Source organism: Gorilla gorilla, chromosome 9 (genome assembly GCF_029281585.2).
Source record: "Gorilla gorilla gorilla isolate KB3781 chromosome 9, NHGRI_mGorGor1-v2.1_pri, whole genome shotgun sequence".
NCBI lineage: Eukaryota > Metazoa > Chordata > Mammalia > Primates > Hominidae > Gorilla > Gorilla gorilla.
The window spans coordinates 128,416,689-128,432,892 of NC_073233.2; the positions used below are offsets into that span (position 1 = coordinate 128,416,689).

The window sequence follows — 16,204 nt, forward strand, 5'->3', positions numbered from 1 at the left end:
CTTACTAATAAGTTGTTAATATTTAGACCAAGTCTGAGTAGTACCTGGACTTTTCATTAGTACTATTTCTTAGAACTTTCTTTGAAATTAGAGCCTTGGAACTCAGAAGCCACTTCCTTATAGACAAGCATATGTACCGTGCTCATCCAGTTATTCATAGGAAAATTAAAGGATACGTTGAGAATCTAGTGGCTGAATGTTTGTAACTTGATCTTCATAATCTGTTATCATCTGTTTAGAGTGAGGTTTGAAGATAGTACTCATGAATGTTTTTCTGCAAGATACCTTTTCCTTTTTAGAAAATTGTATGCAGATTACTTTAATATGGCTTTTGTGCCATTTTCAAGAACTGACAAATAGCAATAATGATAGTTGAATGTAAATCATGTATTTTATATTAAGAATTTCTTTAAAAGAGACTGTATTATATAGATAATCATGTTACTGAGTGCTTGGAAATTATTTGTGCATGATTTTCTTTATTTTGCCAGAATTTGGATTTAACAAAAAGGAAGATGATTCATGAAGGGCCATTGGTTTGGAAGGTGAATAGAGATAAAACTATTGGTAGGTCTGATATTGTCTTTTAGTTTTGGGGAGAGTGGCAAAAGGGAAGGAATAGGAAAGTTTCCTATGACAAAGGGAAGAGGAGAGAACCATTCTCTCAGCAGTTTGCAGTGCTACCTCGTGTTATTTGTACATTTGTAGATCTGCTTGTGTTATTTCATTATATGTAAGATGTGTTAAATATTCATTTAGGAATGTAGTGGAGAACTGATTTAGTCCTATTTCCATCATTCTTATAGTCTAGTGAGTCTTTGTATGCTTTGTAAGCTTTCTTTAGACCAGTACATCTTAAACTGTCTGTGATGAGGAACCGTTTTTGTTTTTTCAGAAACAAGGTCTTTCTGTGTTGCCCAGGCTGGAGCGCAGTGGCTAGTCACAGATGCAGTCATGGTGCACTGCTGCCTCGAACTCCTGGGCTTAAGGGATCCTCCTGCCTTCGCCTCCCTAGTAGCCGGGACTATAGGCGCACACCACCACACCCAGCTTGTTGTTTTTTATTTCCTGTTGGTCACAGATTGACACTTCAGTGAAATACAATAAAAATGAATTACTGAAAATGAAATTTTAAAAGATAATATACAAGTCAATTTTTAAAATTTTGTAGCTTTAGCAGAAATAGAATTCCTCTGTTGAATCATTATAAAGTTAATCAAACGCGTCTCCATTTCTGTACTTACCATTTTTTTCTGCACTTTTATTTCTAGATTTATACACATTGCTGCTGGAAGACATTCTTGTATTGTTACAAAAGCAGGATGATAGACTGGTTTTAAGGTGTCATAGTAAGATTCTGGCATCTACAGCTGATAGCAAACACACGTTTAGCCCTGTCATTAAGTTGAGTACAGTGTTGGTTCGACAAGTGGCAACAGGCAAGTATGTCCACTGAAGGATACTAATTTCCAGATTCATTGTGAAGTTGCATAAGATACTCGGTGCTGTTTAAATAACACAAGTGGCATAGAGTCTTGCTATTTTTATATTCTTAAGCAAATTACATGAAATTTACTGCTTAGAAAGAGACCTAAGAGTTTATACCCCAAGGTTATTAGGGTGTCTCGATTCTGTGAACGGTTTTCTGCATTTGAAAATTTTTATGCTATTACTTTGGTTCTTTATGTTCAAATCATTGATAGATCCCAATGAAAAGCCTTTCATTTAGGGTGGTATGTTTTTTGATTTGGTGAGAAAAAAATCAAAAACTGAAGAGATGGATGTAGTGTTGATTAAAAATCAAATTTGACTGGCAAGTTATATTTTAACTCTATTAACAACGGGGTCCCTTTTAAAACTTGTTAGTTTCATGGTGGCAAAATAAATTTGTGACCTCTTTTCTCCACTACTCACTGAATATTATTAACTAACAACTTAGCAAAAGTGCAGTTCAAAATAAATGCAAAAGAGTAATAGCATTTAATCTGGTAATTTGGATTTATTTATTTTTTTTCTTTTGAGACGAGGGTCCCACCCTGTCACCCAGGCTGGAGTGCAGTGGTACAACCTTGGCACCCTGCAACCTCCGCATCCCAGGCTCAAGCAATTCTTCAATCTCAGCCTCCTGAGTAGCTGGGACTACAGGCATGCACCACCATGACCTGGCTAATTTTTTTGTTTTTTGTAGAGGCAGGGTTTCGCCATGCTGCCCAGGCTGGTCTCGAACTCCTGAGCTCAAAGCAGTCCACCTGCCTCGGCCTCCTAAAGTACTGGGATTACAGGTGTGAGCCACCGTGCCCGGCCAGTAATTTGGATTTTTGACATGCTTTTAGCAAAGTTTCTAGTAAATTATTGTGGAATTAGTGCTAATTCGTATAATCTTTGTTTTATTGAAGTACAATAAATATAGTACAATAAATACATTAATATGGTAAGTTGCACAAATTTTAAGTGTACATCTTGATGAATTTTAAAGTAAATATATGTAACCTTTATCTACTTTAAGGGGCAGACTATTTCAAGACCCTAAAAACATCCCTCATGGCCTCCCCAGGTCATAGTATTAGAGTAATCTTGTCTTGTTTTTTCCAGATAACAAAGCTTTATTCGTCATTTCCATGTCAGACAATGGCGCTCAGATTTATGAACTGGTGGCACAGACAGTTTCTGAAAAGACTGTGTATGTATCAGATATGGCTACCTTGCTATAGCTAATATTTTCATTATCCCAAGCATAATATTCCATAAACTTAACTTTGTTTTTATAATGTATGGAAACCAAGCACTTCCTCTGTACTCTTTTAGAGACGTTCTACTATGAACTTGTTCTTTTTTAGATTGATGCCTTTTATTTTGATTCTATTCTGAAAGTTCATTTCCTAAAGAAAAAATTGTGCAAAATGTCAAGTGAAGTTTTTTTAATGTGTCCATAGATTTTTCTTAAGGTATAGTTTTGGACTCTCGCCTTAATAGTGTGTTGCCAAAATAAAGATATTCTCTGGCAGAGTGGGTTTTGTTGTTGTTGTTGTTGTTGTTGTTGTTGGTTGATTTGGTTTTTGTTTAGTTTTGCTTTCTGAGTATATTTAAAGGATATTTCTTTTGTTGTTTCTTTTTTGTATTTTGGATTTCTTTCCAACTTTCTGAAGCTGGCAGGACCTAATCTGTCGGATGGCTGCATCAGTGAAGGAGCAATCCACAAAGCCAATTCCATTACCACAGTCAACACCTGGCGAGTGAGTGTTCCTTTGCATTGTACTAGGACTTATTTTATGTTTTGGGTTGGAAAAGACTAGGATAATTATTATGTTTTGTTGCAATGATGTTTAGATACCTCAGGAAGGTAAAAGATTTTTTTTTTTTTTTTCTCTACAGAGGAGATAATGATGAAGAAGATCCTTCAAAATTAAAAGAGGAGCAGCATGGCATTTCAGTCACTGGTTTGCAGAGTCCAGGTACACTCTTCTGAAGAGTTCAGTGGAGAATGTGCTCTGTTATCTCTTAAAATGCTGGCCGGATGCGGTGGCTCATGCCTGTAATCCCAGCGCTTTGGGAGGTTGAGATAGGCGTATCACCTGAGGCCAGGAGTTAGAGGCCAACCTGACCAACATGACAAAACCCTGTCTCTACTAAAAAATACAAAAATTAGCCGGGCATGGTGGTGGGTGCCTGTAATCCCAGCTACTTGGGAGGCTGAGGCAGGGAGAATTGCTTGAACCCAGGAGGCGGAGGTTACGGTGAGCCGAGATCGTGCCATTGCACTCCAGCCTGGGCAACAAGACCGAAACACCAAAAAAAAAAAAAAAAAAAAAAAGAAATAAAATAAAATAAAATGCAAAGAAACTTTAATACTGTTTGGTTTATGCAGGTTCCAGCATCAGAGATTCAGTTTAACAAACTTTGCTTTTGAGCCTTCTGTGTGTCAGTATAACACTGTTCTAAGTGTTGTATATTTTGCTTAACAGATGATCTCTGTAGTTTATGGGTTGTTTTTTTTTTTTTTTTTTCTGATTCTTCCCTGAATGCTTCATGTTAAAAGTTAAAAGCTTTGTTTAGATATAGTCTACCTTTTCTATTCCATTGGACAGACAGAGATTTGGGATTAGAATCTACCTTAATATCGTCAAAACCTCAGTCTCATTCACTGAGTACCTCTGGGAAATCAGAGGTACGTGATCTGTTTGTGGCTGAGAGACAGTTTGCAAAGGAACAACATACAGATGGGACACTAAAGGAAGTTGGAGAAGATTATCAAATCGCAATCCCAGATTCACACCTGCCTGTCTCAGAAGAACGGTGGGCATTGGATGCACTAAGAAATTGTAAGTTTTATTCATAACTTATTACAGATACTTACTAAGTATGGCACTCATGTGCCATCCCTAAAGTATGTGGATTTATCAAACTCCACTTATTCTTCTAGTTCTATTGTGGAGATTATAGTATTCTCTACAGTGGCCCATGCCACAGACACACACACACATGCTACTCTGTTAGCTCCCCACCCTCCTGCCTCGTTCAGAATCACTGTTACAATGGGAGGATAGCATATCTCTCAGTTGTATTGAGGTGGGAAAAAGGCTGAGAACAATTTCTTTGGCTGGGGAGAACCATTTGAAATTTTTAAACCAGCGTATGACTAAAGGTATGAAAAAAGATTAATCTGGCTGAGAGCGGTGGAAGGATTTGAATGGAAAGAGGTATGGAATGGTGTACTTACTAAATAAGCTATTATAATAGTCTGGCCTGAGACTAAAAGAGTTTGGACTAGAATGTTATCAGAAGGAGTAAGAAGAAACTGAGAAGTCATCAAATGCTTAAAATAATTGACTTCTTTGAATGTGAGGTCAAAGGAAAGGGAATATTTAGAGATAATTTCATTAATCTAGTCAGAAATAAGAGTCAGAAAAGGACTACCACTGCTTCCCCCACCTCCTTCCATTGTACTTTCTTTTTTCTTTCTTTTGATTTGGTAGAATTACAGGCTCAGTTTTAAAGCATGTCAAGATTAAGATAATGAATGACAAAACACTAAAAAGTGAGTAACTAGCAGGAAGTTAGAGTTTTAGGAGTGAAACTTTAGAGAGAGGTTAGGAAGAGATAGAGATGTGAGCATCAGAGCCATGAGACTTCCTGGCTTCTCTCAGGAAGTGATTGTAGAGCAGAAGGACAGAGGATGAGACCTAAGTGGAACCTGTTGCCTAAAGAAACATGACAGACATTAAGCTAGTGATGAGAGCAGAGAATTGGTTATTTAAAACCTACAATATTTTTTATACCTTCTCCTGAATTAACAGTCTTAATAATTTCTGATGGTTGGAATAACATTGTCCCAATAACTCTATCATTGTCTGGGTGACCTCATAGCATACACTTGGCCCATTCAAAATTAAATTGGTTCTTATTTTCAGTAAATGTATGTATCTCATAAAATTAGAGGAAATAATATGCATATAGTGTCTGGATCTGGAAAAAGCAGAACTTTTTTTTAGCTTTTTCTGTCTAGCTTAACACAGCCTTTCAACATTCTTAAGAAGTACCTTTAGGGTATTATTCTAGTTATATAGAAGAAAAAATAGAGGCATGATATTGATTATTCAGGAGTTCTAAATAGGAGTATCTCCCTATTCAGAATGCTTAGATCTTTTCAAGTTTAGTTTAACGTTAAATCTTCTCTAAAAGATGATGCTTTATTTCATCTTCAAAACAAAATGGAAAATGATTGTATGAAATAAGATGATTGTATGAAATTAATAAACATTTTAATATGTCATTAAAAGATACTTTTTAAAGATCATTGGTAAGTCAGCTAATTTAATTCTTGCAGCCTGAGGTTATAGTTGCGAATATGTTTTTTTCCCCCCTCCTTCCTAAATCGTTTAGTGGGTTTGTTGAAGCAGTTGCTGGTGCAACAGCTAGGTTTGACTGAGAAGAGCGTTCAGGAAGACTGGCAACATTTCCCAAGATACAGAACAGCCTCTCAGGGGCCGCAGACAGACAGTGTCATCCAGAACTCTGAAAATATTAAGGCCTATCATTCTGGTGAAGGACATATGCCCTTTAGAACTGGAACTGGTGACATTGCAACTTGTTACAGTCCACGGACTTCAACTGAATCTTTTGCTCCACGGGATTCAGTGGGACTGGCACCCCAGGATAGCCAGGCAAGTAACATTTTAGTAATGGACCACATGATTATGACCCCAGAGATGCCTACCATGGAGCCAGAAGGGGGTCTTGATGACAGTGGAGAGCACTTTTTTGATGCCCGTGAAGCACATAGCGATGAGAATCCATCAGAAGGTGATGGAGCAGTTAACAAGGAAGAGAAGGATGTTAATTTACGCATCTCAGGCAAGTATCTTTCGCACTTAAACTTTGATTTTGATTTTGATCATTGTTAACTGTCCTGTATTTTGAAATGGATGTTGTATTGGTGTCCAGGTGTGTGTGTGTGTGTTCACACATGTGCAATATTTATTCCTTCATTTGATAAATACTGAATCTACTCTGTACCAGACCTCATCATAGGTGCTGGGAGATATAGCAGTGAATAAAACACAGAAAAATCCCATCTTCTCATGAAGCTAGGGGAAAGAAGGATGGTAAATAAGTAAACAAATAAATAGACTTCAGGAAGTATTAGGAAGAAACATAAGTCAGACTGAGGGAACAGAAAGTAATGAAGGCAAACAGGGTGATCAGGGATTAGGACCTCCGATGAGGTAGCATTTGAGCAGAGACCTCAGTGAAATGAGGGAATAAAGCCAGGTGGGTACCTGGGAGCATACTATTCCAGCAGAGAGCAGAGTGGGGCAGAGGCTTTGTGTCAAAGAGCAACCTTTTTGTGGTGATCGAACACTGGATGAGGGAGACAATGGCAGGAGATGGGGCAAGAGAGGCGTTTGGCGGGGGAAGTGGTGGCGAGATCATTTAGGCACTGTAGTTTCCAGCTTTAAACTTTTGAAATGAAATTTTTTGGAAATTACCATGAAAGTTTGCAGAGTTTAGCTTTCATCTGAAGTGAGGAAATTCTGATGTACCTGAAACTAAACTCAGGAATTAATGGCTTTTCCCTCTCTTAATAACTTTTCAAGTTGAAGTTGTCAGCACACTATGCTATTTCTGTTTTCTAATGGCAGCACTGGTCTTATCAAACTATTCTGTCTCTATCTATAGGAAACTATTTGATCCTTGATGGCTATGACCCAGTGCAGGAGAGTTCCACAGATGAGGAGGTTGCTTCCTCACTTACCCTGCAGCCCATGACAGGCATCGTTGCTGTGGAATCCACCCACCAGCAGCAACATTCTCCTCAGAATACTCACTCCGATGGGGCAATTTCACCATTCACCCCCGAATTTCTGGTCCAGCAGCGCTGGGGAGCTATGGAGTATTCCTGTTTTGAGATCCAGAGTCCCTCCTCTTGTGCAGATTCACAGAGCCAGATCATGGAGTACATTCATAAGATAGAGGCTGACCTTGAACACTTAAAGGTACCTCATACTTCCACATCCATAGGACTTGGTTGTAAGAAACAGTTAGCAGAGGGGAAGAATAGGGTGATCAAAATGCTGATGTCAATAAACTTGTTCAGGTTCTAGATTTCTTTGACTATTATCCATGAATAGGCCTGGGTAAAAAGTTGAGATTGGCATTGTTTATCTTTTTCTTTCTTTCTTTCTTTTTTTTTTTTTTTTTTTGAGACGGAGTCTCGCTCTGTCAACCAGGCTGGAGTGCAGTGGCGTGATCTCAGCTCACTGCAAGCTCTGCTTTCCAGGTTCACACCATTCTCCTGCCTCAGCCTCCCAAGCAGCTGGGACTACAGGCACCCGCCCCCACGCCCGGCTAATTTTTTGTATTTTTAATAGAGACGGGGTTTCACCGTGTTAGCCAGGATGGTCTCGATCTCCTGACCTCGTGATCCGCCTGCCTTGGCCTCCCAAAGTACTGGGATTACAGGCGTGAGCCACCGCGCCCAGTCGGCATTGTTTATCTTTTGACTATCACAAGAGCAGAAAAAGTTGTAGTTCTATGAACTGTGTGTTTGTATGGGTGTCTAAGTTTAAGAACCTAAAATGCTTCGGGTAGTTGGCTGGCCTCTGTCAGACATGAACAAGAAGATGAGATAGGTAGGGTTTATGTAGTTATGAATCTAGGCTGAGAAATGCGATGACTTTCTGTAGCCTATTATCTGTGACTCATTAGGTGACATTGGCAGCTTCCCAAATCCTGTGACAGATAGAAATTGGCTTCAGTGGCTCCTGTAATCTAAAAACATGGTCATGAATGGGATTTTTGTAGATTGGTAATTGAAGATGTCACTATTGCAAAACTGACTTGTGTGGCAATTTCCAAGAGAAAGACCTATCTTAAAGTTTTCCATCAGAGGCAGGGCGCGGTGGCTCACGCCTGTAATTCCAGCACTTTGGGAGGCCAGGGCAGGTGGATCACGAGGTCAGGAGATCGAGACCATCCTTGCTAACACGGTGAAACCCCGTCTCTACTAAAAATACAAAAAATCAGCCGGGTGTGGTGGTGGGCGCCTGTAGTCCCAGCTACTCAGGAGGCTGAGGCAGGAGAATGGCATGAACCTGGGAGGCAGAGCTTGCAGGGAGCTGAGATCACGCCACTGCACTCCAACCTGGGTGACAGAGCGAGACTCCGTCTCAAAAAAAAAAAAAAAAAAAAGTTTGCCATCAGAAAACACAGCTTCCAGAGCCCAAACATTTTCCTCATGACATCATTTACACCAGAGACTTGAGGGATAGATTTAAGTATCCTTAGCCTTTGAGTTAAAGACTGGTGTCCCTTAGTTTCTCTTTTACCTTCATATAATTGATTTTTCCCTCTTCATGTTACTTATTTTATGTAGTATCATTCTGTAGCTGATGAGATATCGACAAGCCCATTAAGGACAGGTCGGTTCTTATATACAGTCATGTGTTGCTTAGCAATGGGGATATAGTCTGAGAAATTCATCATTAGGCATTTTTATCTTTGTGTGAACTTCACAGAGTGTACTTACACAAACCTAGATAGAATATATCTTTATTTACATAGATTTTTTCATATGGAAAGCCAAATCTCTCAACACTATTACTGAATATTAGTCATTTCCCCTACCTGATCAGCAATGCCATTATTAAGTGCCACACACCAGGTTTCTACATGTGCTCCATAATAATCTTTTTTTTTTTTTTTTTTTGAGACAGTCTTGCTCTGTCACCCAGGCTGGAGTGCAGTGGCGCTACTTCGGCTCACTGCAACCTCTGCCTCCCAGGTTCAAGCGATTCTCCTGCCTTGGCCTCCCAAGGAGCTGGGACTACAGGCACCACCACCATGCCCGGATACATTTTTTTTTTTTTTTTTTTAAATGGAGTCTCGGTCTGTCACCCGGGCTGGAGTGCAATGGTGCAATCTCGGCTCACCGCAACCTCCGCCTCCCGGGTTCAAGCGATTCTCCTGCCTCAGCTTCCCGAGTAGCTGGGATTACAGGTGCCCGTCACCATGCCCAGCTAATTTTTTTCTATCTTTTAATTTATTTATATATTTATATTTTTTGAGACGGAGTCTTGCTCTGTCGCCCAGGCTGGAGTGCAGTGGCATGATCTCTGCTCACTGCAAGCTCCACCTCCCAGGTTCACGCCATTCTTCTGCCTCAGCCTCCCCAGTAGCTGGGACTACAGGTGCCTGCCACCATGCCCGGCTAATTTTTTTTATTTTTAGTAGAGACAGGGTTTCACCATGTTAGCCTGGATGGTCTCGATCTCCTGATCTCGTGATCCACCCGCCTCGGCCTCCCAAAGTGTTGGGATTACAGGCGTGAGCCACCGCGCCCAGTCCCGGCTAATTTTTATATTTTTAGTAGAGACAGGATTTCACCATGTTGGCCAGGCTGGTCTGGAACTCCTGACCTCAGGTGATCCACCTGCCTCGGCCTCCCAAAGTGCTGGGATTACAGGCGTGAGCCACCATGCCCCGCCCATAATAATCTTAAGGGACCATCATCATGTATGCAGGACGCCGTGTCTTTATGTGCTGCATGACTATAGCTCATGCACATGATGACGGGACCATGTCCAGGGTGACTCTTGGGGGTGGGAGAATTGCATTTATGGTTACCACCTCTACTTTCTTTTTACATGGGAAAATACTAAGTTATTCGTTCAGTGGAGAAATTGGTAAAAGGAATGAAATTTACTTTTTTCTTCCCACTAATGAAATTTTTAATGATGAAGTTAGTATTTTTGAAATTTGGGGGCTTGTACCTGTAATGTAAAAAGGGCTTCTTTTCTGTTTTCAGAAGTTTTTGTTTTGTTTTGTTTCATGACGTTTGAATAAAAAACCTATGGGTTTTATTTCACAGAAGGTGGAGGAAAGTTACACCATTCTTTGCCAAAGGCTGGCTGGATCAGCCCTCACAGACAAGCACTCAGGTATGTAAAAGTTATGAGTTCCAGACTCTAGACTAATCATCCTACACTGAATGAAATGACTTATCATACTTTGAAGTGAAAACCTTCTGAGATTCCATTTCTTTTCTGTCTTTAAAGAACTGCCTGTTTCTAAACATCAGATATCAAGCGGAAGCTCATGCCTGCTGACTCTACTCTTCTCTAAGAGGAACTGCAGTTGTCAGTTCCCATACCATCCCCTCTTCTCTCTCTTTTCACCTTTTCAAAGCAGAAGGCAGAGCAGTGGGAAGCCTGGTAAATCACAGATTCGGTGTGAGGCTTACTGGTACTGCTGTGACTCCCTAGTGTGGAGGATTTGGCCTTATCGGATGTTGGTGCACTTGCCTCTGCTGACAGTGTGGCTGGTGTCTCCCCTGACTGCAGATGGATCTGTGTTCCGTGCAGCAGTTTATACTCATCTGCTTACATACTGATTCAGAACCACGCCCACAGATGTCATGGGTATTCTTTGCAATGTTAATATATTCTTTTTCTTAATATCATTTCCATGTATCTTTATTCTTCTCAGATAAAAGTTAGAGCCGCATGTCCTGGAGGTGACTGCAGGTTGTTGGATTTGGAGTATCGGCCATGTCTCACCACATCCTGGCTCCAGTGTGGATGCAGAGAGAGTGTGACAGAGGATCTGCCTGTGAACCACCTGGGATTAGTCATGTCCCAAGGTGCCCAGAGTGGGACTAGTTCTTCACAGTGTGGCAGCTGCACTAATCTGTTTGTGAGGGAATATCCATTCCCTCACTCTACTCTCCTCACTATTGGAAATTCATTTTGATTCAGAATAAAAACCAAATGTATAGAGCTTTGGGTGTAGGATATGAAATTGTACTTAGATTTAAGAAAAAGAGAAAATCAGATGTATTTATTTGACTTCATTCCGTATTTGAAAGCACATTTTAATTTTTATTTGCCTTGTTTTGTTTTAATTGAGTAGTGAGAGTTTTAGCCCTTTGTCTTTAGTACACCCAAGGATCAACTGCTCCTGAAGCAAAGAGGTCAGGATGGAGTATGCAGAAGTTGGGTAGAGAGGTTAAGAAGAGGAGGAAGTGAGAAGGGGAAGGGAGGAGCACCTTGCTTCACTGTACAGTATTCCAAGCTCTCTGCTGTCCAGTAGGCTGCTTCTCTGAGGGTCACCTCAAAGGTATGCTATGCCGTGTGGCTCTTATGTGCCCAGGTGGTGTGGTCAGAGAGTGGATGGGCTTCCTCCCACCCTGAGGCAAGCACCTCTTCTCCGTAGCTGGGATCAACCACAATTAACAGGAATCCTCAACATACTAAATAGCAGGCACTTGAAAATGGGTGTGTTTTCTTCCATTGTCGTCTTTTCTATTGAGGGTTGGGATTTGGGTGGGAGAGGAAAGCAAATTTTATTTTCTTGACTATAAATTTGTTATTCTTGGTATCATTTCATTTTTATAATTATACATTAGACATTGGCACTTGTGTAAAACTGTCCCTGCAGATTGAGCAGGAAGTAAAAACAAATGGAAATGCTTCGGATAGTGGCAGGGGTGGGGGTTGCTAAGGAAGGGGTGGGATGGGAGTGGGTAAAGAGTTTGGGAAGGTTATCTAACTGAATCACTACTGAGTTGAATCATGGCTATCATTAGCCACAGGTACTGCTGATTATAAGGCCAGTAAAATTTTAGTACCTGGAGGTTTGACTCTAATTTTTGCACTGATGGTGCCAAAGGGCCTTGAGTCAAAAGGATAGCCAAGGGTGGAGTGGAGAAAGATATGGTGAAGGCAGAACTGCTCACACCAGCTCCAGAAGCACGTCCTCTGACTTCACTGCCACAGCTCTTTCCACACGGGGCCGTGATTGACCCCAAAAATTGCAGACCAGCACATACACTGGACACTGCAGGCAAGGTGTTGGTAACTGCCTGCTCTAGGATGAATAGTAGCATTAGCAGCACCCTACAGAGGGTAAGTTTCAGAATTGTAATTTGAGAACTCCTTCAATTATAATGGCTTTCTTTGGTTTTCCTTGTGCATTAGGTATATATTTTTTGAAGTATTTTTGCCAACTAAAATGAAGTCTGTAAATTCTGTTAATAAACAAGGAGTTCATCCATTGCTCACATCTTTCACTGGTGCCCTCTGAACTCTGTGGGTTGCTAGGATGTAATTTTAATGCTTCCCTGCAGTCCAAAGATTATTTTTTCACCACAAATGGTAAGGGATGCCCACCTACTTTTATAAACACCCCTGCAACTTAACAAGTTTATTTATCTATGTCCAGATTTCTGTTTCTGTCCTAAACTGATCTGTGTTTTTAGGTGGATCAACTTGGATCTTTAGACCTCATCTATAAATTGAAATTATATTTTTAGTCATAAGCCAAGTACAATCTAACTCAGAATGGGATTAAAAATTTTGGAAGCAGAAGCTAATATATAAATGAAGTTTGGGATTTGGAACTTTCTGTATCTCTTAGGAGGAACAAGCAAAAACCAAATGGTTACATTGTGCTGCTAGAAATAATGTCATTCTCAATTAAAAGGGTTACACCTGTAGCCACTTGACACTAACACCATCGAGGGCAATTAATCAGGAGAAAAGTAAATATAAAAACTTTCCTCTTAACATCACACACTACAGGGTAATTATGTAATTCTCAAGCACTCAATTAAGAAGCTTGTAGGTTAGCAAAATTTCAGTTTCTCTAGTTCAGCCAGTATCTTGTCCTTAGTAATTATTTGCTTTCCCTGCAGTTCAATTTCTCCTTGGAACTCTAACAGGACTAACTGGAAAAATACTTTGACCATAGCTCTAGTACTTCCAAATAAATTCATATCTAGATTTTCAAACAAGGCCCCAAGATGAAGTCTAATTCTGAAAATATCTCACAATTTTTGAATGTTCTTTTTATCTTACTGACCTAACTTCTCTTCTCCCTCCCAACTTGGCCTCCCACACGTTCCATTTCATTTTGGCCATTATAGTCACATCCGTTTGACTTTGGTTATGACATCTTCCTTTCAGGATGATGGAATTAGATGCAGTCTGTCTTTGAGTGAGACTGGTCACCATCAGAGGAGTTTTTTCTAAGTGACGTGACTAGAAGTTGAAATCTACTTCCCTGCTAAAGGGCACAGGGGTGGTGTACAAAGAAAGCTACCTTCCCAGAGCAAGCAGGCTGCATTTTAGCTATGGAAGTGACCTGCTGTGACACTGTGCTCTCTTCTGTGGGCTTAATGGTTCCTTTGCTGTGAAGTGGCAAATTACATGTAGAGTGTCTCCTTCCTTTTCAGAGAACAGTTAATCAAGGCAAATCAGCAAGCCCCCAAAGTGCTGTAATTTATCATCATGATTACCACCTTCGAAGCTATATATTTTGCATACTTTAAAATCACCTAACTTGGACTGCTTGAATTACATTGGCTTTTAGAACCGAAATTGTAACTATGTATTATATTTCGTGGGAGGTATATTTTATGAGCTTTTTGGCTTTCTTTTTTCCCACAGCAACTTCCAATGAAGGATGAATCCCCTTTTTAAAAAGTTTTTGTTGTTGTTGTTTTTTATTTGATTTTGGGTTAGGAGGGATAATAGAGAAGTCCATTTAAAAATTATGTTTAGAAGCTAAAGAAAGTAATTATGCTTCCTGTGAATTGTCTTTTACTGGCATCTTTGTTTTCCTCTTTGATGTTAGTAAATTTGGTGTAATACGTGGGGCTTCCGTATTTCAAAGTGGAAGCTTTCTTCTCTGAAGTCGATATATGGTTTTGAATTACTAGAGCTTTGGTCGGTATTTCCTTCCCTATATGTCACAGAGGGCACCACTGAGAACTGCGTGCATAGGACCTCAAAATACAAAATTAGCAGGGCCTCGCAGTCAGCTTCCTCATGGCTAGTTTTTCCCCCTTATATTACAATTTTTGTTTTCTAAATCATTTTTTTCCTGATATTTCCACCGCTTTTCAGAGTCATCTACAAAATCTTTCTTTCCTCGAGAAAAGAGTTCCTTTTGCCTTATTCCTTATGCCTTCCCCACTGGTATTGAGGGTTTTGATAATAAATTGGTAGGAAAAAAAAAGTACCTCCTAGAAGGAAGCCTTCCCCACCATCTCCAGGTGCCAACTGCTAAGCAGATAGATTCCAAAAGTGGTAACTGTCATGCGCACACTGTTGGTTATTTTTAATAAGCCTCTTCCTACTAGAACATTTTATTTTCCTTGTTCACCATACAATCATGTACTCTTTAACAGAAATTGCTTTTAAAAAATATCTGGAACTATCTTTAAAAAAACTTTATTAATAATCATGTATTTTTACTGATCACATTTTGAAATGCCTAAAAGACTTTATTGTTCTAATTATCCAGATGTACCTTTGTAAAATAGCTCTTTTATGAATTAGCTGATAAGGCTGTATGTTTCTGGAACAAAATATTGGTCATCTAAAAACTTTCTGTTTTCTGGGGTCTGGGAAAATAGAAAATAAGAGTTCAAATATTAAATAAGCTTAAAGGAACCAAGCATGTGACTTTTTATTTGTATTCTGGTTGATTTGTCTTGTCCAAGTTATATTAGAAAAGTTGAGGAGTCGAGGAGCCTGTAATTAATTTTCCTGTCAGTGACTGTCAGACATCTTCCTGCTTATTAGAGCATCCCTAGCAACAAGGCCATGACAGTGCTGGCAGGTGGGCTTGCCCTAGCATGTGGGGCAGGTTTGTTGTTTTTTTAACAGCTTTATTGAGATATTCACATATCATATAATTCATCCATTTAAAGTGTATAATCAGATGGGTTTTGGTATATTATTGATTTTTAATTGTGGTGAAATATATATATAACAACACTTGCTATTGTAACTATTTTTAAGTATAAAGTTCAGTGAGGTAGGCCAGCTTTTATGACTCACCTGAAGATAACTTTGGTTTTAATCCTACCCTAAATGAAGCATATGCCTCTATTATTCTTGTCCCCAGTGCTGGGCTTCTTCACATACCAACATTTCTGTGCTTTTACCAACAGCATTTTAGCTCAGAAGGCTCACTTACTTTGGGCATTTGCTGTATTTTGGTTTTGAAATATACTTGTAATTTGACTTATTCTTGGGATAATATTTTAGTTTTCAGTCATTCAGGGGCACATTTAGCTGACAGAGCTAATAAGCGTAATAAAATGCCTAGTAGTTTATACCATCTTTTAGTTAAACATTTTAAAAATTAAGACTATTCAAATGTACTTTGCAGAACTTAACCAGTCTGTACGCCTGGCTTTGTTTACAAACATATATCTATATCTATATATATAGATATAGATACAGATATATATCTGGTGGAACAAAGAAATACCCGTACCATTCCCACTTGCTCTTTGATAGCCACCTCCTAGGAATGGAGACAATAAAACTCTGTATTTGCATGTGAGCAGTTACTTCTATTTTTTACCAACCTCTTTCAAGCTAAATGACTGGTTTACCAAAGGTTTAATACCAACTTCAAATGTAAGAGGATCTATCCTGATTAAAAAGTTGCTTTTTAATTGAACTTGTTATCTCCTTGATGTTTTATGACAAATGTCATAAAGCATGACAGATAAGTAGCTGGATGTAGGTGTTTCCCATTTTCTCTATAATGTCAAGGATAATTCTTGTTACTAATTGGAAACACTTCCTCAACTTTAGCTGTCAGGGAATATGTTTGTTTTGCCACTTATTTTTACTACTGAGACATCATCATTCCCTTAGCATCAGCAGAGGCCTTGGTTTGAGATCATTTA

General features: G+C 39.4%; 1 protein-coding gene across 5 annotated transcripts in view; it reads left to right on the plus strand.

Moving 5' to 3' along the window:
* The window catches only part of ARHGEF12 (Rho guanine nucleotide exchange factor 12), a 152,823-nt gene extending 137,872 nt beyond the window's left edge, over window positions 1-14,951 (plus strand). For all 5 annotated transcript variants that reach the window (XM_031015915.3, XM_055356135.2, XM_031015914.3 and 2 more), the window contains 10 exons: window positions 492-567; window positions 1,272-1,439; window positions 2,593-2,680; window positions 3,147-3,233; window positions 3,373-3,452; window positions 4,086-4,319; window positions 5,881-6,351; window positions 7,177-7,493; window positions 10,367-10,436; window positions 10,984-14,951. In XM_031015915.3, coding sequence (XP_030871775.1) covers window positions 492-567; window positions 1,272-1,439; window positions 2,593-2,680; window positions 3,147-3,233; window positions 3,373-3,452; window positions 4,086-4,319; window positions 5,881-6,351; window positions 7,177-7,493; window positions 10,367-10,436; window positions 10,984-10,994 — 1,602 coding nt within the window. In that variant the 3' untranslated portion in view covers window positions 10,995-14,951. The remainder of the gene's footprint in view (window positions 1-491; window positions 568-1,271; window positions 1,440-2,592; window positions 2,681-3,146; window positions 3,234-3,372; window positions 3,453-4,085; window positions 4,320-5,880; window positions 6,352-7,176; window positions 7,494-10,366; window positions 10,437-10,983) is intronic.
* The last annotated feature ends 1,253 nt before the right edge of the window (window positions 14,952-16,204 follow it).